This window comes from Lepus europaeus, chromosome 8, assembly GCF_033115175.1.
Source record: "Lepus europaeus isolate LE1 chromosome 8, mLepTim1.pri, whole genome shotgun sequence".
Lineage (NCBI taxonomy): Eukaryota > Metazoa > Chordata > Mammalia > Lagomorpha > Leporidae > Lepus > Lepus europaeus.
In genome coordinates this window covers 108,964,771-108,989,596 of record NC_084834.1, presented here as the reverse complement: position 1 = coordinate 108,989,596, position 24,826 = coordinate 108,964,771, and the positions used below count along the sequence as shown (strand labels likewise).

The 24,826-nt window shown below is 38.4% G+C and overlaps 1 protein-coding gene across 1 annotated transcript; it reads right to left on the bottom strand.

Moving 5' to 3' along the window:
• Positions 1-2,119: 2,119 nt before the first annotated feature.
• On the bottom strand, positions 2,120-24,826 carry LOC133765150 (UDP-glucuronosyltransferase 2B13-like). Its single transcript, XM_062198776.1, has 6 exons — positions 24,067-24,826; positions 23,339-23,487; positions 10,801-10,932; positions 8,396-8,483; positions 6,961-7,180; positions 2,120-4,712 (listed from the first exon to the last, which is right to left on the bottom strand). The coding sequence occupies exons 1-6, from the start codon at positions 24,791-24,793 to the stop codon at positions 4,433-4,435; spliced, it is 1,596 nt and encodes a 531-aa protein (XP_062054760.1). The 5' UTR covers positions 24,794-24,826; the 3' UTR covers positions 2,120-4,432.

Here is a 24,826-nt window from a genome sequence, read left to right as displayed (position 1 = left end):
ACTCACCTCCCCATTTGCTCCTGTTCTTTGGTGCTTCTGCCTGGTGGTTTCCATCTTGGCCTGGCTCTTGTGTCCATTTAAAGTTCTTGATGCCTGTTGGTGTAGTCAGCTTCAACACATGGAAGGAACAGGCTTTATTTAGTCTTTGGAACTTGAACAGGCTTTTCTGTTCTCTGAGCTTGTGTTCACTGCTGCTACTTCAGTGTGAGATGGTGCTGTAAATCCAGGTTGGCTTCAGAGTGGGTGGGTGCGCTCTCACTGTTCCACTGTAGAGGTCAAGTTTGGAACAAATGAGGATTAATGGGAGGTTGGGATGAAGGTAGGGAGGCTGCTTAAAGAAAGTAGTCCATCCCTGCTTGGTCTGAGCCTATGCTTGAGCCAGGCAGTTCTGAGTGCCCCACCCACAGTCATTGGTCTGCAGACAGGAACCATAGGATTCTCATTGCACTAGGCCTCACTGTGGAGGACTCAGCGCTTGGATCCTAAGCAGTGACTTCCACCCAGCTTCCTTAATTTCCTCTAAGTTGACAGTGACTATTTCTTATGCTGTCTGATGTTGAAGAAATGGATACAATGATTAGTCCCATAATCACTGTGGTTGGCACAAAACAGAATCACATCCAAACCCTACAGGGCCCTGAGACCAGGGCAGCACAGAGGTAAGACAATGAATTGCCCATGTGATGTAATCTCCCTGTTGCTTTAGTCTATCTACAGCTTAAGGCACTTCTAGCCAGCCACAGGTGATATGGCCATATCAGGAATATAAGTCCATCCCACTAGGGGTGAGGGTTTCTGCCCAGTGCGAATTTGGGTCTAAAAGTTCCATTCAGAGTCACTGAGCTGGAGATAATGGTTGCTCTTTTTTTCTCAGTGTTTTTACTCTGGCATGGCTATACTAAGTTCCAGTACCAAGTCATCTATTTACTTTCCTGTTCTACTTTCACTGCCACTTGAGTAGATGGAACCTTCCCCAATTCCACGCTGCCTAAGGGTTTGGGAGGAATGGTGGAGGCAGACCCCTTGACCAATAGGACTGATGCTAAACAGGACCACCACTGAAGCTAACAGTATCAGGCCCCCAGTTTAATGACAAAGGCTTTACCTGTTTGTTATATTTACCCTAATAAATGCTTCTCTATTTACTGTGTGTTTATAGAACAATAGTTACAGAATTTTAATGATTGTCCTTAAAAACAGTTTTCTCTAGTTAATCCTTATTTTACTTTGGAGCTTTTTCATGGAATTTTTCAGTTTTCATTGTGGAAGTAGCCAAGATTTTCTTCTAAAATTTCTCTCTCCCTTCTGCATAAAGAAAAGGGCAAATCTGAGGGTTAAAAATAATTTTTTAACAACATAATAGACATTCTCTAACCAAGATTAAGATATTTACTACTGACTCCAAAAATGCATCATATCATTATGCCAATTATGGTTGCTTATGTAAACATCAGGGACGTGATTACCATTGTGACTTCACACTCAAAGAACTAACTCTATGTTCATGTTTTTAAGAACCTCTGTATGCTGTCCCTTTGAAGAATTTCATTTCTATGGGAAAACTATGTCTCTTACTCCTATGTATCCCAGCATGATATAGTGCCCGAAGGTGCCTACCGTATCTGAGCTGCTAGTAAATGAGAAATTTGAGATTTTGTTGTTCGCTGTACCAACTTTTTAGTTTGTTTTGTCTTTGCCTCAAATATAACTTTGTAATATTGAATCTAGACCCTGTAAGTATTTCGTGTCTGTCAGCTGGATGGATGTTGAGCTTCAACAACCAAGGACCCTAGAGTGTCACTGAAAAGTGTTAGATGCAGGAAGACACATCTCTTCCAAGGCTCCACTCTTTAAATCTGTTGTTCTTGTTGGCTTCTAAGAACATATGTTGAAGAATATACTCAATAATATTAAATAATATACTAAATAATATGCAAAGAAGACTTCTAGTTAGTGTACATGTATTACATATACTTTAATAAGCATTGTATTCTGTCTGAAATTACAAGACAAGTCTCAAAGTTATACATATCTAAGAACATATATTTTTTTAATTTTTATTTTTTATTTCATAAATGTGAATTTACAAAGTGCAACTTTTGTATTGTTGTGACTACCACCAATTCAATCGATTTGACTTGACTATCTGTATTTAAATTTTTTGAATACTAAGACTATCTGTATTTAAAATTCTTGAATTTTATAGTAATCAATAAATATTGAAACAGGAAACTTAGGAACCATTTTATGATTTTGAAGATTTAATGTACAATTTGATTTTTATGATCCACTGCCAAGTGTATCATGTCTGCATGTTTCCTAATTATGTCTATGTAATTTGCTTTATTTGAAAAGATTTCTCAAAAAATAAAACAAATGACAAAACTGCTTGGATCACCACTATATATTTATATATATATTCAAATATGTTTATTTATCTGACTCGATTTTAAAACAAAGCTCAATTCTAACAACATCATTAATGAATCTGTATTGGTTACTTCATGAGTATATAGAAAGAGACTTGAATTGTGCTTTGGCAATGTATGTAGAACTTCATTATTCATAATAATGGACATGTATAAGTTTCCCTTCTTCTAACAATACATTAATGAAAGGTTTAATAAAAGAAAGCACTTGTCCATTTATTATTCTGGACATAATTATCACAAGTAGTTACATTAACAATTATTGCTAAACATTTTTTTGTATTGTAGAAGAGTGCTTTCTTTTTCTTTTTCTTATTTTTGACAGGTAGAGAGGACAGTGAGAGAGAGAGACATAGAGAAAGGCCTTCCTTTTCCGTTGGTTCACCCCTCAATGGCCATTGCGGCTGGAGCGCTGCGGCCAATGTACTGTGCTGATCCGAAGCCAGGAGCCAGGTGATCTCCTAGTCTCCCATGTGGGTGCAGGGCCCAAGGACTGGGCCATCCTCCATTGCACTCCCCAGCCACAGCAGAGAGCTGGACTGGAAGAGGAGCAACTGGGACAGAATCCAGCGCCCCTACCTGGACTAGAACCCGGGGTGCCGGCACCAGAGGTGGATGATTACATTATTGAGCCACGGTGCTGGCCATAGAGTGCTTTCAAATCTTATGCAGGCTTCTGTTCCACATGAATGTTAAAAATATCTCTTGACAGGCTAAAAACTGTCATATCCTTGTTTTCTTTGTTCTCTATGTTTACTTTGCCATCTGCACTCTGTGTCCAAACGCTTTGGTTAACAATGTTTAAAGCAGGACATGGAGATATTTTTCCATTTAAATACCTTTCTCCAAAATAGACTTCAAAAATTGGTGTGCCTGATATTTAGCTTTTCATTCCATCCACAATGTTATATTCTATGTATTGCGAGGGGAGTCTACACTAAAAACAAAACAAAACAAAACAAAACTGTTTTCCATATCCTCAGTATCCTGGTTATTAAATTAGTTGAAAGTATCTGATTTGAAAAGGCAGGGCTAAGTAATGGAAAATCTTCCTATAGGAGGAGAAAAATCTAGCATTATATATATGGAATAAAGCAAAAATTGTAACTCAAGCATTTTCAAGGCAGAGTGTAGAAAATATATCTCACCTTTCTAACCAAATAATTTACAAGATTACACAGATTTAGTTAGTAAATGGTAGGGCCCTCTAAGTTAAAAAGAATTTTTCTTGATGACATGTTTTGTATTTCATGAGAAATGTGAACTGTGAACCCCATGTAGTACAAAAGAGTTTCCTAAGCACCGCGCTAAAAGACTTGAGCAAGGTTGCTCAGTCTTGCATCTGCCCTGGGTCATGTGCTATATCCCTACAGGTGAAACTGTCCTCCATGGCTTGGTTTTTGCTCAAGAAAACATGATTCTGTCAAATTGCAAAATGGACTTTTTCTAGCGCATCTTGATAATCACTTTTAGTGATTTTCCACTTCATTCTTCTGTACTTTCCTTTTACATAAAATACTTTTCTTACTTGTGGTTCACACTTTCTACTCAACCCTCACTTTTCATCTTTGTTAATATCACAGACACTTTGAGTTAGTTACGGTTCAGGTCAGTTTATCCTGGAATCTCTCTTATTTTCATGGAAATCTTGGTAAAATCTGTGTACCCCCCTTTACCAGGATCTGGCTCTAGTTTTCAATAGATGATGTTTCTGGAATTGCACATGAAAACTTCAGGCTTTTCACTCCTCAAACCACCAGGTTAAAATTCCAGTGAGTCTCATTTTTCAGTGCTGTGATTAAAGTAGTATTATTTGAGGATCTCTGCAATTTGAGTTGTGTGTTTCTAAATGTTTAATCAAGAATAAAACATTTGGAAAAATCAGGAAGGCACAGGTCTGACCAAATGCGAAGGACCATCTTCCACACAATGACACATAGTCTTTGATATAAAAGGAATGATTTCAACTCTGGTAAATTAACAGCTTTAGAAATTAACAAGCTCTAGTCCTTCTTTTTCTTCTTTCCTGTCCCAACAACATTTTGATGAATAAGAAGGCAACATTTCATGATAAGGTAAGTAGTGATTGCCACACAGGCCAGAAGGAACCCAATCACATCCAGAGAGTGGTACTGGTACCAGGTGAGGTCATGGGCTGCAACCCGAAGGTGTTTGGCTCCTTTGTGGCGCATGACATACTCGATCCAGAAGACTGCTCGGTCCAGCGGCTTCATGGGCTGATCGTGGTGAATTCTTGATAACCTCATGGCATTCTCCTTATAGCTGAAGGAAAATCAATGGACATCATCTTATAGAGTCAACTAGGAATTGTGGGTCTATACTTTTCATGCAGATGGGAAAGATGAGTTTCAAGAAAATGTAGAAGAAAAATTATCTCTTCAGAAGGCATTATAGAGACATTACTTTTATAGGCTGGAATTTGTTGAATACATAAAATGTGAAGATGCAGAGGGAGGTTTGGAAAGATCAAGGATTTCTAACATCCCAGTCTAGAATTTGTAATTAGTTATGTCCTCTGGATAAAGGGAAGCTAGTGAAAGCAAAACAAGCAACACCAACAACAACATTCTTTTGAGATGTGGTGCTGGAATTATTCAATAAGCAATTGTGAATGGACTTGACATACAATGCTCAAAATAGTTAAAAATTAAATATAGGCTGCCGGTCCATCATATGGGTTAGCGAAATGTCTGTACAATGTTGATAGGTAGTTGGTATCAACCAGGAGTTAGTATAGTGTTGAAACGTTAATCATTGGCCGGTGCCGTGGCTCACCAGGCTAGTCCTCCGCCTGTGGTGCTGGCACCATGGGTTCTAGTCCCGATTGGGGTACTGGGTATTAGTCCCATTGCTCCTCTTCCAGTCCAGCTCTCTGCTGTGGCCGGGGAGGGCTGCAGAGGATGGCCCAAGTACTTGGGTCCCTGCGCCCACATAGGAGACCTGGAGGAAATACCTGGCTCCTGGCTTCGGATCAGCGCAGCGTGCTAGCCATAGCAGCCATTAGTGGTGTGAACCAACGGAAGGAAGACCTTTCTCTCTGCCTCTCTCTCTCTCTCTCACTGTCTAACTCTGCCTGGCCAAAAAAAAAAAAAAAAAAAAAAGTTAATCATTATTGAATGAAGTAGTGATTAAAGCCATGAAAGTATGAAAGCGAATTGCCTTTTTTTGACTCCTGACTCTACTGACATTTTCTTGCCCTTTTTTCAAATTTCTGTGATCCTAGTTTTTATTGCTAGATAAAATAATGCTGGAAGAAAATCTCTCTACTTTGAAAAATTATTATGAAACAAGGATATTCCATCTTATGTATTGCAAATCAATTAAATCTTTATTTTATAATCTTCCAAGTAAGACAGTAATAACCACAGACATAAGACCTAAGAATAACCCCATATGGAAAAGAAGTATCTTATTTTTGTTCAGTAAGTTTTTTGAGTAAACTTGGAAGCCCAGTTGCTACTATGTATCCGTGACAGCACTGCAACATTAGAATAGAATACTTGAGAACCATGGAATGTCACTTGAAATATTGATTGACAGTTCCATGCAGATTTACTGACAACAAATCAGAATAATTTTTAAAAACACAATTATATAAATAAATATGTGAAATAATGGCATACATACTGGTACACTATAGTACCATTTTTTAATATTAATATGTATTCCACATATTAGGCTTTATATCTTTTTTTATTTTTATTTTTATTTTTTTAAATTTATTTATTTATTTTTTTTATTTTTGACAGGCAGAGTGGACAGTGAAAGAGAGAGACAGAGAGAAAGGTCTTCCTTTGCCGTTGGTTCACCCTCCACTGGCCGCCGTGGTAGGCGCGCTGCGGCCGGCGCACCGCGCTGATCCTATGGCAGGAGCCAGGTGCTTCTCCTGGTCTCCCATGGGGTGCAGGGCACAAGCACTTGGGCCATCCTCCACTGCACTCCCTGGCCACAGCAGAGAGCTGGCCTGGAAGAGGGGCAACCGGGACAGAATCCGGTGCCCCGACCGGGACTAGAACCCGGTGTGCCGGCGCCGCAAGGTGGAGGATTAGCCTAGTGAGCCGCGGCGCCGGCCTAGGCTTTATATCTTGAACCAACACAACAAAATTGATTTTTAAATAAAATTTTAAGAGTTCTTATGCTGAAAGAAAATTATAACTTGTGCAGAATGTAAATTTGTACAATTATAACATTCCTGGTTCCTGGCTGCAACTCTGTTCCTAATACTTCCTTGTCATCCTGTGTTAACCTTCTTCATTGATGCTCCACATGTCAATCATTGGCTAATTAAAAATCTGTGCACTATCAATAAGCCTCTGAAAATCATTCTTTATATCCATCACAAAAAGATAGAGTGATACTCCCAATGAATTATTGATGATTATCCTATAACATTAAACAAATCTGTACTCAATCTGATGTTCATGTTCTAAATTAGTATTGAGTCCTTGGCCCTCCACTGAAAATTGATCTAAAAAAAACTGTGTAATTTTAAAGAAACAATAATACTCACGAAGGGTCATTAATGACCGTCTTCAAGGCATTGAGCAAATCTGCACTTGACATTGTTTTCAAGTCCAACTTAACAGCTGCTCCCTTAGCCTTCATGTAGACAATGTTATCAGGTTGATCTCCAAACAAAGGAATGCCCACCATAGGAACTCCATGGTAGATTGCCTCGAAGACACCATTGGCTCCACCATGAGTTATAAAAGCCTTGGTTTTTGGATGACCTGGGATGGAGTGATTTTTATAAAATTATTAATTATAAATCTTACAAATGAAATGAGAAACATATAATATGAGGCACTAAAAGCGCAGTGTACTCTAAAAACAAAGTATCAATGTTCATGAAACTGCATTTAAATAGCTTTTAGATCAAGAGAAAGAGGCACTCAATTGCATGGGGGGGGGTAAAGGGTAGGTCACATGGAAGAGGTAGTGTGTGTGACGTGAGGCTTGTACTGTATGCAAGATTGCCAAATGGGTATGAAAGAGTACATTCTGAGAAAAAAGAACTGTATATGTGTCACATTAAAATGTCAAGTGCCTCTTAGGACATGCTCTCTCCAAGAAACCGTGCCACCACTGAGTGTGTGATTTATAGGTTGTAGAAGGTTGCCCACAAACTATCTTGAAATTCCTTATTACTTTATTTTAAAGGTTGTTGATTTTTTTTCCCACAGAAAACATAGAATTCTGCATAATAACAGAAGGGTATTATTTTTGGTGGTATTTGTAACATTCTATATTAGGGGAAAAGGCAAGTGACAAATGCAATGATTGAATTAGGATTCAATCTGACAACCCAGGAGATTATTATTTAATTAATATATTTGAAAGAAACAGTTCAAGCCCTAGACACACACATACACACATACACTTACACACACAGTGCAAGGGACGTCCTTAGAGCAACAAAGAGAGAAGGAGATCTTCTTACTATGGTTCAGTCATCAAATGCACCGAACAGCTGGGAATGGGCCAGGCCGAGGCCAGGAGCTGGGGACTCAATCCAGCACTACTGTGTGGCTGCCAGTGCCTCAGATATTTTAGCCATTAGCTGCTGCCTTGTTCATCTAGGATGAGTCAGCAGGAAGTAGGCATCAGAATTGGAGTTGGAACTTGAATCCAGGAACTCCAGTATAGGAGGCATGTGTCCCAAAAGCATCTTAACCCTTCTGTGAAATGCCTTCCCCACTGATAATTACTGAGAAATTCTCTCTGAGAGGTAAATACACTGAAAATAAGGATGCTTTGATTCTGGGCCTACAAATTCTGTAATCATGAATGCCATCTGTTAGAATTCATTGTATTTACCGCAGGACTGGGTAAGGGTTGCAAAGACATTTGGCTTGATTCTTTATGTTTTCAACAATAAAGTCTTACTACTCTCATCTTGATCGACTGTTACTCGTGTTTCCAGTGTCTGTTCTCTAGAGTCTTACCAAGAAGGTCATTCTGGGGCATCCACTTATAGAGCCGAGTGTTGGATCCTAACGTGTCTGGTTTCTTGCCTTCAAATCGCCAAAGAACCTGTTTGGTAAAGTAATAGCAATTTCATGAATTGGATTTCAATTATAGCATGTCAAAACTCTAAGGAGGTTGGGAGATCACTCTTAAATACCTTGGATTGGAATGACAAAGAATAGAGGGCAAGGAATTTAAGTAATGAGAATTGAAAGATGAAAGCCTTCATGTCTGCTGTACTTTTGCTGCATTCAATCAGGTTTGGAATGTATTCATGGTGTCTCATATAGGAATCTACCCAAGTAAGGAGATGTGTGATAAATTCAAGCATTTAGGAAATTATTAGGTGGTCTTAATTCAAATGAAAGAAGAAGAACTCATTACCAGTTTACTTGTGCTCTACATTAACTATATCTATATCTGTAAATCTATACAGATACACAGGAATATAGATACGTGTGTGTATGTTTGTACATGTGTTTGAGTTTATCATGTGAGACTCATCTTCCAAATCTATTAACATTTTTATATTTAAAAAAACGGAAACAAGGGTTTATTTGAATCCACTGTTCCATAAGTTGTTTTATGAGAATTTGTCATTTTTTAAAGATTTATTCATGTATTTGTAAAGCAGAATTACAGAGGGGAAGAGGCAGAGAGAGAGCGAGAGAGTGAGAGAGTGACAGAGAGAGGTCTTCAAGCCACTGGTACACTCCCCAGATAAATGCAATGGCCAGAGCTGAGTCGATCCTAAGCCAGGAGCCAGGAGCCTCCTCCATGTCTCCCACACGGGTGAAGTCCAAGGATATGGGCCATCCTCCACCACCTTCTCAGGTTACAGCAGATAGCCAGAGCAGAAATGGAGCAGCCAAGACTCAAAGCAATGCCCATACAGGATGCTGGCACTGCAAGTGGTGGCCCCACCAGCTATGCAATGGCGCCTGCCCAGAAAATTCGTCATCTTTTAATTTGAGTGAGAAATAAATTAAGTTGGCACTTAGGAACTACATATAATTTGTTATATAAAATTTCAAGATGCATTTTTGAATTGAAACCATAATAGTATCACTACTGCTAGAATTGGAATTGCTTTAAATATAGGAAGAGTAAGTTCATAAGCGTATAGTGTCTGAAAGAATCCATTATTATGATAATGCTAAATTTTATTCAACTGACTATAAGGTTTTGCTCGATGTATTGAAAGCATTGACAGCTATTAATGCTAATTACTACTATACCCAGATCATTTCCATTTCAGCTACCAAAATAAGGTACTGATATTAGAAATCTGAATTTATCCTCATAAACTGGAGTATTATCCACAAGTGTACCATTTCTATTTGCTTTAGGAGAGGTAAAGTAATTTCTGAATCTCTGTATAATATTAAGATGGGGAGTTACTAGAAGGTTTTATCAGCTAGAAAGCTAAAAAATAGTTGAAGAATACCAAGAGTTCAAAGTTGTCTTGTATATATCAAAAATTTAGTTCCTACTATTATTTATAGAAGGGGACATCTGAACTCCATCACATGTCAGGCTTGCTTCAAAATGACTTATACTTATACTTATACTTATACTTATACTTATACTTATATTCTTATACTGCCATCTCCATCCTCAATCCAGAGGAAGTGCACTCATGTGTTAGGATCACAGTCCTGTGGAATGATGTTTTTATAAAGTATAGCAGGTGCCTTCAGAACAAGACCCATCTCCAATTTTTCGCTTATACTTTCTGCGAAGCCACTGCTAGGGTCCAGTAGTGAGGGGCAGATTAATTTTTCTGTTTCTCTAAATCTACCTAGATAAGTGCATAGCTGCATTCATTTTTGGTTAGCTCTGGACTTCTGTTCTCCAAATAGGCTCCTCATTAGTATCTTAAATACCCCTGCATACCAATTAGGGAAAGTAAAGAGGCATGGATTATATGAGAATCCTAAACTTCATAATGCTTTTAAGATGTGTTTCAATATTCCCTTCATGTTATTGAGATAGTGCAGTCAGTAACGAAAATTCAGCTTCTTTGTGAATACAGCTTTAGTGTACACAGTGGCCTCACAATCCCACAAGGGAAAGAGACAAACAGCAGGGTAGAATTCAGTGATTTCTCGTTATCTGCCTGCAAAATGATTGCATATTCCAAGGTTTCACTTGTCACCTGTTAGGTACATTTCTGATCAAAATGTCAATGTCAAAGTTATCTACAATGAAATATACTCTGTGCTATTTTTTGACCTGTGAAGGAAGAGTTTAACTGATATCTGAAGTAAATTATAGATATCATAAGTATCTCCACTTCACATAGAAATATGTGTAATGAGACACTTTGCAGAGTTTAGCAGGCTCATTCAGCAGTTGCCTGCCACTAGGGCACATTTCTGACCTTCTGTGGCAGCTGGGCAAGGGCTGATGCAATCACATTGGCCCTTTCTTCTGTCAGGTCACTGATCATGGACCCCAGGGAAAACACCACCACTCCCTCTTCTCCAGAGCTCTGCACAAAGTCTTCCATCTCCTGTGAAGAGAAAATTGGGTCTGTCATAAAGAGCAGCATTGTTGGTTATCCGTATCTCAAAACACTTTCTCTTCCAAAACTAAAACTTCGTGCCTATGGACATTATGTGATACGTATTTAGAGAATTGAAATCCTAATATATTCATTTTGCATTTTGCAGAAAACCTGTGATTTTTTTTTATCTTATTTGTTCTTCTGTTTGCAATAAACCTTCTATTTTAGCTGATTTAGTGTTATTAAAGTTCATTTGTAGAACAATTTATAATGGTGTGATAAGTATGTGTTGCATATATTTGTATATATATAAATTTTAATCATTCCTTAATATTCAGTTTAGGTTACCAAAAATGTATTCTTTTTTTTGAAACTTTTATTTAATGAATATAAATTTCCAAAGTACAGCTTATGGATTACAATGGAATCCCCCCCATAACTTCCCTCCCAGCCGCAACCCTCCCCTTTCCTGCTCTCTCTCCCCTTTCATTCACATCAAGATTCATTTTCAATTCACTTTATATATAGAAGATCAGTTTAGTATATATTAAGTAAAGATTTCAACAGTTTGCCCTCACATAGCAACACAAAGTGAAAAATACTGTTGGAGTACTAGCTATAGCATTAAATCACAATGTACAGCACATTAAGGACAGAGATCCTACATGATATTTTTTTAAAAATTGATTTATTTTCTATGCAATTTCCAACTTAACACCAAGTTTTTTTTTTCATTTCCAATTATCTTTATATACAGAAGATCGATTCAGTATATACTAAGTAAAGATTTCATCAGTTTTTACCCACACAGAAACACAAAGTGTAAAAATACTGTTTCAGTACTAGTTATAGCATTACTTCACATTGGACAGCCCATTAAGGACAGATCCCACATGAGACGAAAGTACACAGTGACTCCTGTTGTTGATTTAACAATTTGACATTCTTGTTTATGGCGTCAGTAATCTCCCTAGGCTCTAGTCGTGAGTTTCCGAGTTTATAGAAGGCTTTAGGGTTTGCCGACTTTGATCTTATTCCAACAGGGTCATAGTCAAAGTTTAAGTTTTCTCCTCCCTTCAGAGAAAGGTACCTCCTTCTTTGATGGCCCCGTTCTTTCTACTGGGATCTCACTCGCAGAGATCTTTCATTTAAGTCTTCTTCTTTTTTTTTTTTTTTTCCAGAGTGTTTTGGCTTTCCATGCCTAAAATACTCTCGTGGGCTCTTCAGCCAGATCCGAATGCCTTAAGGGCTGATTCTGAGGCCAGAGTGTTGTTTAGGATGTCTGCCATTCTATGAGTCTACTGTGTATCCTGCTTCCCATGTTGGATCGTTCTCTCCCTTTTTGATTCTATCAGTCAGTATTAACAGACACTTGTCTTGTTTGTGTGATCCCTTTGACTCTTAGACCTATCAGAGTCATCAATTGTGAACAGAAATTGATCACTTGGACTAGTGAGATGGCATTGGTACATGCCACCCTGATGGGATTGTATTGGAATCCCCTGGCACATTTCTAATTCCACCATTTGGGGCAAGTCCGATTGAGCATTCCCAAATTATGCATCTCCTCCCTCTGTTTTTCCACTCTTATATTCAATAGGGATCACTTTTCAGTTAACAATTTAAACACCTAAGAATAATTATGTGTTAATTACAGAGTTCAACCAATAGTACTAGAAGAAAAAAAATACTAAAAAGGATAAAGTGTTACATTGTACATCTAGAGTCAGGACTAGAGCTGATCGGGTCATTGTTTCTTATAGTGTCCATTTCACTTCAACAGGTTTCCCCTTTGGTGCTCAGTTGTTGCCAATCAGGCAAAACAAATGATACTTGACACTTTGGGTACTGGCTTAATTCACTCAGCATGATGTTTTCCAGATTCCTCCATCTTGTTGCAAATGACTGGGTTTCATTGTTTTTGACTGCTGTATAGTATTCTATAGAGTACATGTCCCATAATTTCTTTATCCAGTCTACTGTTGATGGGCATTTGGGTTGGTTCCAGGTCTTAGCTATTGTGAATTGAGCTGCAATAAACATTAATGTGCAGATGGCTTTTTTGTTTGCCAAATTAATTTCCTTTGGGTAAATTCCAAGGAGTGGGATGGCTGGGTTGTATGGTAGGGTTATGTTCAGGTTTCTGAGGAATCTCCAGACTGACTTCCATAGTGGCTTAACCAGTTTGCATTCCAACCAACAGTGGGTTAGTGTCCCTTTCTCCCCACATCCTCTCCAGCATCTGTTGTTGGTAGATTTCTGAATGTGAGCCATTCTCACCGGGGTGAGGTGAAACCTCATTGTGGTTTAGATTTGCATTTCTCTGATTGCTAGTGATCTTGAACCTTTTTTCATGTGTCTGTTGGCCATTTGGAATTCTTTTGGAAAAATGTCTATTGAGGTCCTTGGCCCATCTCTTAAGTGGGTTGTTTGTTTTGATGTTGTGGAGTTTCTTGATTACATTGTAGATTCTGGTTATCAATTCTTCATCTGTAGCATAGTTTGTAAATATTTTTTCCCATTCTGTCGGTTGCCTCTTCACTTTCCTGACTGTTTCTTTTGAAGTACAGAAACTTCTCAATTTGATGCAATCCCAAATGTTAATTTTGGCTTTGACAGCCTGTGTTTCTGGGGTAATTCTCAAGAAGTCTTTGCCAGTACCTATATCTTGCAGGGTTTCTCCAATGCTCTCTAATAATTTGATGGTGTTGGGTCATAGATTTGTCTTTAATCCATGTTGAGTGAATTTTTGTGTAAGGTGAAACGTTGGGATCTTGCTTCATGATTCTGCACATGGAAATCCAGTTTTTTCCAGCACCACTTATTGAATAGACTGTCCTTATTTCAGGGATTGGTTTTGGATCCTTGATCAAATATAAGTTGGCTGTAGATGTTTGGATTGATTTCTGGTGTTTCTATTCTGTTCCATTGGTCTATCCATCAGTTTCTGTACCAGTACTATGCTATTTTGATAACTACTGCCCTATAGTATGTCCTGAAGTCTGGTATTGTGATGCCTCCAGCTTTGTTTTTGTTGTACAAGATTGCTTTAGCTATTCAAGGTCTCCTGCGTCTCCATATTAATTTCAGTATCATTTTTTCCAGATCTGAGAAGAATGTCTTTGGTATCTTGATTGGTATTGCATTGAATGTGTAAATTGCTTTTGTGAGAATGGACATTTTGATGATATTGATTCTTCCAATCCGTGAGCATGGAAGATTTCTCCATTTTTTGGTATCCTCTTCTATTTCTTTCTTTAAGGTTTTGTAATTTTCATCGTAGAGATTTTAACATCCTTGGTTAAGTTTATTCCAAGGTATTTGATTGTTTTTGCAGCTATTGTGAATGGGATTGATCATGGAAGTTCTTCCTCAGCTGTGACATTGCCTGTATATACAAAGGCTGTTGATTTTTGTGGATTGATTTTATATCCTGCTACTTTGCCAAACTCTTCAATGAGTTCCAATAGTCTCTTAGTAGAGTTCTTTGGGTCCCCTAAATAAAGAATCATATCATCTGCAAAGAGGGATAGTTTGAGTTCTTCCTTCCCAATTTGTATCCCTTTAATTTCTTTTTCTTGCCTAATAGCTCTGGCTAAGACTTCCAGAACTATATTGAATAGCAATGATGAGAGTGGGCATCTCTGTCTGGTACCAGATCTCACTGGAAATGCTTCCAACTTTTCCCCATTCAATAGGATGCTGACCGTGGGTTTTTCATATATTGCTTTGATTGTATTGAGGAATGTTCCTTCCATACCCAGTTTGCTTAGAGTTTCCATCATGAAAGTTGTTGTATTTTATCAAATGCTTTCTCTGCATCTATTGAGAGAATCATATGGTTTTTCTTCTGCAGTCTGTTAATGTGGTGTATCACATTGATTGTTTTGCAAACAATGAACCATCCCTGCATACCAGGGATAAATCCCACTTGGTCTGGGTGGATGATCTTTCTGATGTGTTGTTGCATTCTATTGGCCAGAATTTTACTGAGGATTTTTGAATCTATGTTCATCAGGGATATTGGTCTGTAATTCTCTTTCAATGCTGCATCTTTTTCCGGCTTAGGAATTAAGGTGATGCTGGCTTCATAGAAAGAATTTGGGAAGATTCCCTCTTTTTCGATTGTTCTGAATAGTTTGAGAAGAGTTGGAGTTAGTTCTTCTCTAAATGTCTGGTAGAACTCAGCAGTGAATCCATCTGGTCTTGGGCTTTTCTTTGTTGGGAGGGCCTTTATTACTGTTTCAATTTCTGTCTCAGTTATGGGTCTGTTTAGGTTTTCTATGTCTACCTGGCTCATTTTAGGTAGGTTGTATGCTTCCAGGAATCTATCCATTTCTGATAGATTTCCCTGTTTGCTGGCATACAATTCCTTGTAGTAATTTCTGATGATTCTTTTTATTTCTGTGGTGTCTGTTGTTACGTTCCCTTTTTCATCTCTGATCCTATTGATTTGGATCTTTTCTCTGTTTTTTTAGTTAGTTGGACCAATGGGGTGTCAATTTTGTTTATTTTTTTCAAAAAAACGAGCTCCTCATTGGGCTGATTTTTTGTAATGCTTTTTTTTTGGATTCAATCCTGTTGATTTCTTTTCTGATTTTAATTATTTCTCTTCTTCTAGCTTTGGGTCTGGTTTGCTGCAGATTTTCTAGATCCTTGAGATGAATTGAAAGCTCATCTATTTGGTGCCTTTCCAATTTCTTGATGTAGGCACCTATTGCTATAAACTTTCCTCTTAACACTGTTTTTGTTGTATCCCATAGGTTTTGGTATGATGTGCTGTTATCCTTATTTACTTCCAGAAATTTTTGATTTCTCTTTTAATTTCTTCTCTGACCCATTGTTCATTCAGCAGCATGTTATTCAGTCTCAATGAGTTTGCATATGCTCCTGGGATTCCTGAGTTGCTAATTTCCAGCTTCATTCCTTTATGGTCTCAGAATCTGCATGGTATGATTCTAACTTTTTTATATTTGCTGAGACTTGCTTTATGGCCTAGTTTGTGGTCAATCCTAGAGAAGGTTCCATTTACTGCTGAGAAGAATGTAAATGCTTTCTGTGTAGGATGAAAAGATCTGTAGATATCTGTTAGGTCCATTTGGGCTATAGTGTCGTTTAAATCTACTGTCTCCTTGTTGATCTTCTGTCCTGTTGATCTGTCTATCTCTGAGAGTAGAGTATTGAAGTCCTCCAGTACTATTGTATTGGGGTCCAAGTCTCCCTTTAAGTCCCTTAACAAGTCTTTTAAATAAACTGGTGCCCTGTAATTAGGTGCATATACATTGATAATCGTTATATCTTCCTGTTGAATGGATCCCTTAGTCATTATATAGTGCCTCTCTTTGTCTCTCCTAACAGTTTTTGTGGTAAAGTTTATGTTGTCTGATATTAAGATGGCTACGTCCGCTCTTTTTTCATTTCTGTTGGCATGGTATATCTTTTTCCAGCCTTTCACTTTCAGTCTGCATGCATCTTTGTTAGAAAGATGTGTTTCTTGTAAGCAGCAAAAAGATGGGTTTTGTTCCTTAACCCAATCAGCCAATCGGTGTCTTTCAACTGGACAGTTCAGGCCATTAACTTTCAATGTGTCTATCGATAAGTAGTAACTTTGCCCTACCATTTGCCAAAGATATTTTCTAATATATGCTTTGATATTCCTGTGATCTTTTGCTGTGAGATTTCCTTCCTTTACCTTCTTTCATGTTGATGACCATGTTTCTGTCTTTCTGCATGTAACACATCTTTAAGCATCTTTTGCAGGGCTGGACGAGTGGCGACAAATTCTTTCAGTTTCTGTTTGCTATGAAAAGTCTTAATTTCATCTTCATTCACAAATGAGAGCTTTGCCGGATATAATATTCTGGGCTGACTATAGTCCCTGGCTATATCTCGCCATTCTCGCCTAGCCTGAAGGGTTTCTGATGAGAAGTCAGCTGTGAGTCTAATTGGAGATCCTCTGAGAGTAATCTGACGTTTCTCTCTTGCACATTTTAAGATCTTTTCTTTGTTTCTCTGTGGTGAGTTTAATTACAACATGTCGTGGTGAGGATCTCTTTTGGTCTTGTTTATTAGGGGTTCTATGAGCTTCCTGTACTAAGATGTCTCTGTCCTTCTCCAAACCTGGGAAATTTTCTGCTAGTGTCTCACTAAAAATGCCTTCTAATCCTTTCTCCCTCTCCATGCCTTCAGGAACTCCTAGAACCGAATGTTAGGTTTTTTAATAGTATCCTGTAGATTTCCGACAATATTTTTTAGATTTCTAATTTCCTCTTCTTTTCTTTGATTTGACTGTTTCCTTTCCTGTTCTCTGTCTTCTAAGTCCGATATTCTCTCTTCTGTTTCACTCATTCTGTTTTTAAGGCTCTCTAATGTGTTTGTCATTTGATCTATTGAGTTCTTCATTTCATTATGGTTTCTCATCACTATCACAGTTTCTTGTTCTACTAGTTGTTTCATTTCATTTTGATTCCACCTTAATATTTCATTTTCATGAGAGGGATTTGCTATCTTTTCCATTAAGAATTCTGTAGTTCAAGAATTTGTTTTTGAGAACTTCTTAATGTTCTTATCAAGTTTTTGAGATCCGCTTCTTGCATTTCTTCTATCTCCTCATCTTCGTAATCTTGCATTGGGGTGTCTTGTTCATTTGGGGGCATCATAGTGTCTTCCTTGCTCTTGTTACCTCGGTTTCTACGTTTGTTTTGAATTTCTCCGCAGTCTCTCACCGGGTTGCGAAGGTTACCGAGTTTGTACTCAATGAGTTCTCTGGCCCTCCCCTCAGATTTTCACAGTCTCAGTTTGTTAACTCCACCCTCTTTCACTAGATCTAACCTGCTACTGGCTCTTTGTTTTGCTCTGCTTTGTAAGATCAGTGGAGAGGCTAGTGTCTGTGCAGATTCCCCTTATTTATTCGTTTTTTTTTTTTCTCTCCTCCAGTCAGCGTGGTGCACTTTCCCCAGTGGGGCTTCAGGCCTCGTTCTGCCTTTCCCTGTCAATGTCTCTGGTTACCGAGAGGTTTTTGTCTCACCTCCCCTTCCAGCGCTGGTGTGCCAATTCTGCAGCTGGGCTTCTGCGACTGGGCTCCCACAGATCCACTCCCACAGCATGGCTTCCACTTGGTGGGCGACCTTGTCTCCCTGTAGGTCCTCTGTGTCACATCCACTAGATTCGGAAGAGTTTCCTCTGCAATTTTTTTCTGAGTCTTTTCCTGAGGCTACAGTAACCCCACTTTTATTAAACTATCTTTTTCTGGACTATTGGTGCGCGCCCTCACTATTCCGCCATCTTGGCTCTGCTAAAAATGTATTCTTATAAATAAATGCTACAGATACTGATTTGGCACTTACTAGTTCCTTCAGTCTGCACAATTTTATGTCTTATAAAACCAAAGAGTATATTTTTAAGTTACTCTATGTTATTTGTTAAATTTCTCTCTTCTGTCTTACAAAAGGACAGAGATTATCTGAGCTTATGATAATTAATAAAAAAGCAAGTTGGTATGGGAAACAGATGTTTTAACAGAATATGTAATTAAGTTCCACAATTCTGTACTTGGTTTCAAATATTGTTTATGCAACTAAATCTATGACGTCTGAGAAACTGAATTATGCAAATATTTGAACAGAATTGACACTGGTGCTTTAAAAGTGTTGGAAACCATAATTGAGAGTTATATCTTTTTTTTTTTAACTGGCAGAGTGGATGGTGAGAGAGAGAGAGAGAGAGAGAGAGAGAGAGAGAGAGAGAGAGAGAAAGGTCTTCCTTTTTGCCGTTGGTTCACCTTCTAATGGCTGCTGCGGCCGGCTGATCGCGCTGATCTGAAGCCAGGAGCCAGGTGCTTCTCCTGGTCTCCCATGCGGGTGCAGGGCCCAAGCAGTTGGGCCATCCTCCACTGCCTTCCCGGGCCATAGCAGAGAGCTGGCCTGGAAGAGGGGCAACTTGGACAGAATCCAGTGCCCCAACCGGGACTAGAACCCGGTGTGCCGGGGCTGCAAGGCAGAGGATTAGCCTGTTAAGCCACGGTGCCGGGAGAGTTATATCTTTTATTATTATTAAGAATAAAAATGCACATTGTGAAATGACAATACTACAAGTGTCTCATATGTAAGTCACCTTATATATAGGACATTGGACAAATACGAAACTTTTCATATATTACATAATAGCAAATAACTGACTTTCATTACAAGTACAATTATTTTCAATGCAAAGATGCAAAATACTTTCAGAAAGCATTCCATCACCTTTCTGGCGATATGTTGTTGGATTCATGTGACAAAGCTTGTTTTGATAGTGTCATTGGTCTTACTAATTTTGAATAATATGAGTTCTCATGTCAAATCATCTTAGACTGTAATAGGTGCAAGAATTTTATACTTTCTTTCTCCTGATAGGTCCTGATTTAAATAATCTTAAGTTAGTTAAGCAGTTTTCTCTTTTGAAATCCAACACAGTTAGGAAATGTTTCCTGTCTTTTTTTTTTAACTTTTATTTAATGAATATAAATTTTAAATGTACAGCTTATGGATTACAATGGATTCCCCTTCCCATAACTTTCCTCCCACCTGCAACCCTCCCCTCTCCCGCTCCCTCTCACCTTCCATTCACATCAAGATTCATTTTCAATTCTCTTTATATACAGAAGATCAATTTAGTATAAAGATTTCAATAGTTTACACCTACATAGAAGCACAAAGTGAAACATACTGTTTGAGTACTAGTTATAGCATTAAATCACAATGTACAGCACATTAAGGATAGAGATCCCACATGAGGAGCAACTGCACAGTGACTCCTAATGTTGACCCAACAAATTGTCTCTAGTTTAAGGTGCCAGAAACCACCCAAGGTCCTCGTCATGAGTTGCCAAGGCTATGGAAGCCTTCCAAGTTTGCCGACTCTGATCATATTTAGACAAGGTCATAAAAGACAGAGTGAAGATAGTAACTAATGATCCTAAGAGTGGCATTTACCAGGTTTGAACAATTATACAGCATTAAGTGGGGAAGAGGACCATCAGTACACACAGGTTGGGAGTAGAGCCATTGGTGGTAGAGTAGAGGTTATGATTACAAAGGAATGAGGCCCAAGTGCGCTAGACAGGATCTAGAACAAAGGACAGAGTCATTATTAGAGGAGCTAAGAAAGGTGCTGTCTAAGCTACAATTAAGTTTTCTGATTGAGAGGCAAATAGAACCTGACAGAAGGGGCTTGATAATAATCTGGTGGGCTTTAGGCCTTGTAAGTTAAGAAGCCCAGACCTATCTATCTCTTCACATGGGTATATCCTAAGGGAGGTGTGAACCTCCTAGGGGAAGGCACTCTGTTGACTTTCATTACTTGGCTGGGCTGGGAGGAGAGCTGGCCAGGTAAAGGCAGGTGGCATCTCTAACAAGAAATTTACAGTTCTGCCTGCAATGTTGCTGACCCTACTTGGCCGTCCCCTCAGCTGCAGTGTTCAATTTGGAAATTGGGCTGAGTGAAGGGCTTTTCAGCTTAGAGCCAATAAGATCTGTGGCTCTGACCTGGGCATCCTTTGACTCCAGGGCAGGTCCATTTCCAGTGATCCAACTCTTGGCAGAGCTGCCAAGGCTCTTCACAAGCTGACTTCTGCTGAAGCCCAGGCTTACCACATTGAAAGCCACTGCAGTGGACTGGCCTGTTGGGTCTCCTTGAGGGCAGATCACTGTACAGATCAGCCATTAATAGGCCTGCCACCCATTGCTTCTGATGCCTAGCTTTCTTTTCCTCCTAGTTTGTGTTAAAGCAGACCAGAGGATGCAAGTCAAGGGAGTGCCCATGTCCCATCTCTAATCTTCGGTGGCCTGAACTACAAGTCTATAGTCACAGGCTTGTTCTGTAGTAGTTTTTCTAAGGTAGACAATGCCCATGAGGAAAATTATATTCTCACTTAAAAACTTTCTTTCCCTTTGGTCTGAAAGGGAGGTTTTTTCTACTTACTGTTTACTTTGCTGATGGCGAAGTGAATCTAGCTATGAGATTATTATTTAAGCTCTTAATTTGGCAATGCTATTACAGAAAAATGTTAGCCATCTCTTTTTATAAGGTCTAAAGATTAAATTGTGTGTCCTACAGATTCTTTCATAATAGAATTAGTTCCTACCTTGAGGATAATAGAGAATGAAAGGACAAGTTGGGCTTAGAAGAGAGAAATGAGGGAGCAAGTCCTAGATCGCTTGCTGACAATAGCAATATTACATGAATACTTAGCAAACAGTTTCAACCATTAGATAACAACTTAAGAAAACATTTACCAGAGGGTCCAATGCCTTCTATAAATTTTAAGAATCATGTATTTGGAAACAACCTCTTAAAATATCTAACATGGTGTAGTTTGTTTAACCAGTAAACTTAAGCACAACCATATAAAATGTTTTTAGTTTCTTTCTACCAACACCTTTAAAACATATGATACACTGATTCAGGTCACACAAATTAAAATGTATCTTTGATTGATTTTAGCAGCTTAAATTTATGGACAATCTTATCTATAAAGCCATTTAAAATAAAACTCTAATAAAATTTCCCCATGTGGACATACAATATGTACACACATATAACATAGCATAATAACCAATATAGCAATTTTAATAATAGCTTTTTAAATCTTTAACTCTTTTTGTAGATTGCCAATTGATTTGAATTGCTTTTTGTTTTTAGTAACCTCCGTTACCATACTTTCTCTCAGTTGGTACTGTTAATACATTATTGGCTTCATCTGTTTACAGAGCCATCCCAAAGTACTGAATACAATAGAAGTGGCTGGAAAAAGTCCATAGGAACCTATAGGAGGACAGCTAAACACAGAACCAACAATGCTTTAGTTTTATGAGCAGCAAATCATATATAACTGTGGATGACAAACGACTTTAAGTCGCCATGTTTAAAATTATAAACTCATCAACCAACAAGAGGCACTTGCTTACTTCACAGTATTTGTGAAAGCACCTGTAGGATTTTACAAGTATGTAACCCTTTAGGCCTCTGGGGCTTTCTCATTAAGATAACTATCATGTCTAGTAACACAAGATCATTAGACTTTTTAATTCTCAACCATTTGTATTAATAGCATTTTCCATTATAGAAACTTAAAATTTGGTATCACGTCACATCTTGACAGTACTTCTAATATAATCCAAATAGCCTGATTAGTTGGTGTCTCTATAAGATGATAGACATATGTCCTTTGATTTTTTCAGTTGAGCCCAAAATGGAAAAACCAAAGTCCAGGCAGAACTGTAAATTTCTTGTTAGAGATGCCACCTGCCTTTACCTGGCCAGCTCTCCTCCCAGCCCAGCCAAGTAATGAAAGTCAACAGAGTGCCTTCCCCTAGGAGTTTCACACCTCCCTTAGGATATACCCCATGTGAAGAGATAGATAGGTCTGGGCTTCTTAACTTACAAGGCCTAAAGCCCACCAGATTATTATCAAGCCCCTTCTGTCAGGTTCTATTTGCCTCTCAATCAGAAAACTTAATTGTAGCTTAGACAGCACCTTTCTTAGCTCCTCTAATAATGACTCTGTCCTTTGTTCTAGACCCTGTCTAGTGCACTTGGGCCTCATCCCTTTGTAATCATAACCTCTACTCTACCACCAATGGCTCTACTCCCAACCTGTGTGTACTGATGGTCCTCTTCCCCACTTAATGCTGTATAATTGTTCAAACCTGGTAAATGCCACTCTTAGGATCATTGGTTACTATCCTCACTCTGTCTTTTATGACCTTATCTAAATAAGATTAGAGTCGGTGAACTCAAAAGGCTTCCATAGCCTTGGCAACTCATGACGAGGACCTAGGGTGGTTTCTGGCACCATAAACTAGAGTGTCAGTTTGTTGGCTCAATAACAGGAGCCACTGTGCAGTTGCTCCTCATGTGGGATCTCTGTCCTTAATGTGCTGTCCATTGTGATTTAATGCTATAACTAGTACTCAAACAGTATGTTTCACTTTGTGTTTCTATGTGGGTACAAACTGTTGAAATCTTTATACTAAATTGATCTTCTGTACATAAAGAGAATTGAAAATGAATCTTGATGTGAATGGGAGATGGAGCGGGAGAGGGGAGGGTTGTGGGTGGGAGGGAAGTTGTGGGAGGGGAAAGCCATTGTAATCTATAAGCTGTACACTGGAAATTTATATTCATTAAATAAAAGTTAAAAAAAAAGAAATACAAGCATACTTTACATTGTCCATGGAAAGTGTATATTGGCTTCTTATTCAAATTTCCATGAACTTTTAAAAGTCCCCTTATGTGGATTTTTCACTGGAAGGATTTTCCCCCCAATTCCTATAGCTCTCCCTTTGAATCCAATGCTCTAAATGAAGAATGCAGAGTCCTTTCCATGGAAAATATGAAGCAAACCAAATACAGCACACAGGAAGTTACTTACCTGAGGCAGAGGTTTGGCAGGTTTGCAGTGGAGCCCTCCGATGAAATCAAAGTTTGGTAAAAGTGGGCGAGGAAACTCCAAGTCCCAGTAGCTTCGAATGAGCCACATGTCAGCTTTCCCCATTAGCTCCAAGAATGTGACGGGTCTTCCTAAGTATGGAAAAAACAATAAGAGGGAGAGTAGTGAGGGAAATGTGATGTGAAATATATTATGAGAAATTCTGAAAGAAGATGGAATTATGCATTGAATGATGTATAAAGTACATAGTTGAAACTAAATATGTTATATAGGCATCATGTAATTTACATTTAAAATTTTTGCATTGCTCACATTATATGTGTGTGTGTGTTTATGACAATGCAGAGAAGAATAAACTTAGAATTTCACCTCAGTAAGCTCATAATCATAAATAATCTTTAAAATAGAGCACTATAGTATCAAACATGGAAAACATAAGTAAAATAGAAATGGAAAAGCTTGGTAAAATCCTCAGTATTTTTATTTGTGGTTGTATGCCACCCTGGAACATCCTAATCTAGTGATGGTCCATTGGCTTAAACTTACCCTGCATGTAAACACCATTGCTTTACATTTCTGAGAATGATAGATCTTTTTGTATTTTTATTTCATTATTTTACCTATAATAGACAAATTCCTTTGATTTTAACATTCATACAAGCTCACATTCAAAGTCACAAAAGTTAGGATCAATTAAAAAGATGACTTACCCAGTATTTCACTATAAAATCGATCCCATCGCTTCTCATTAAATTTTGGGAACCAAAAGTCAAAGTAAAGCATGCATAGCAGATTTTGCACCCTCTGCATGAATGTCATTTGACTGCTTAGACCAGACATCATAACAGGTACATAGGAAGGAGGCAGTAAGAGTCCTCCACCATGCTTTTGCAATATGTAGCCAGGAAAGCCACGAAGACTGTACACGAGGGGTATTTTAAGTAGCTCAGCAAGCAGCTCACCACCAGGACTAACAGGATCTGCAAGAACAACATCAAATCTTGATTCCTGCAGCTTTGTCATGAGTTTCTTGTTCGTAACAACTTCTTTGCAGATATCTTCATAAATGTCAGAATATTTTAAAATAAGCATTTTCATTACTGAAAAGTGTTCCCAATAACTATCTAATGACACATTATATATCATTGTATAGAACCAATCCATGAAAAAATCCTCGATTTCATCTTTACTGTAGGATGTATGGAAAGTTTCAAATTTAATTCCCGATTCATTGTTGGAACCAATTACAAGAGAAGCTGAAGATCTCAGGACAGTGACTTCATGGCCTCGCTGGACAAGTTCATCCAGGATTGTCTTCATATTCATCCAATGACTGAATTCCATAGGCCACACCAGCACCTTCCCACAGCTCCCAGAGCTGAAGCAGCAGCTCAGCTGTAGCAGCAGCAGCAGAACTGAAATGCATTTCACAGACATCCTGGTGAAGTGCAATGCTTCCTCTCCAGTTGC

Coding starts and splice junctions, on each gene's coding strand:
- LOC133765150 (XM_062198776.1), bottom strand. CDS start 24,793: ATGTCTGTGAAATGCATTTCAGTTCTGCTGCTGCTGCTACAGCTGAGC. Junction 23,488..24,066: donor ATTTTATAGTGAAATACTGG/GTAAGTCATCTT, acceptor TTCCATACTTAG/GAAGACCCGTCACATTCTTG. Junction 10,933..23,338: donor CTGCCAAACCTCTGCCTCAG/GTAAGTAACTTC, acceptor TTCTCTTCACAG/GAGATGGAAGACTTTGTGCA.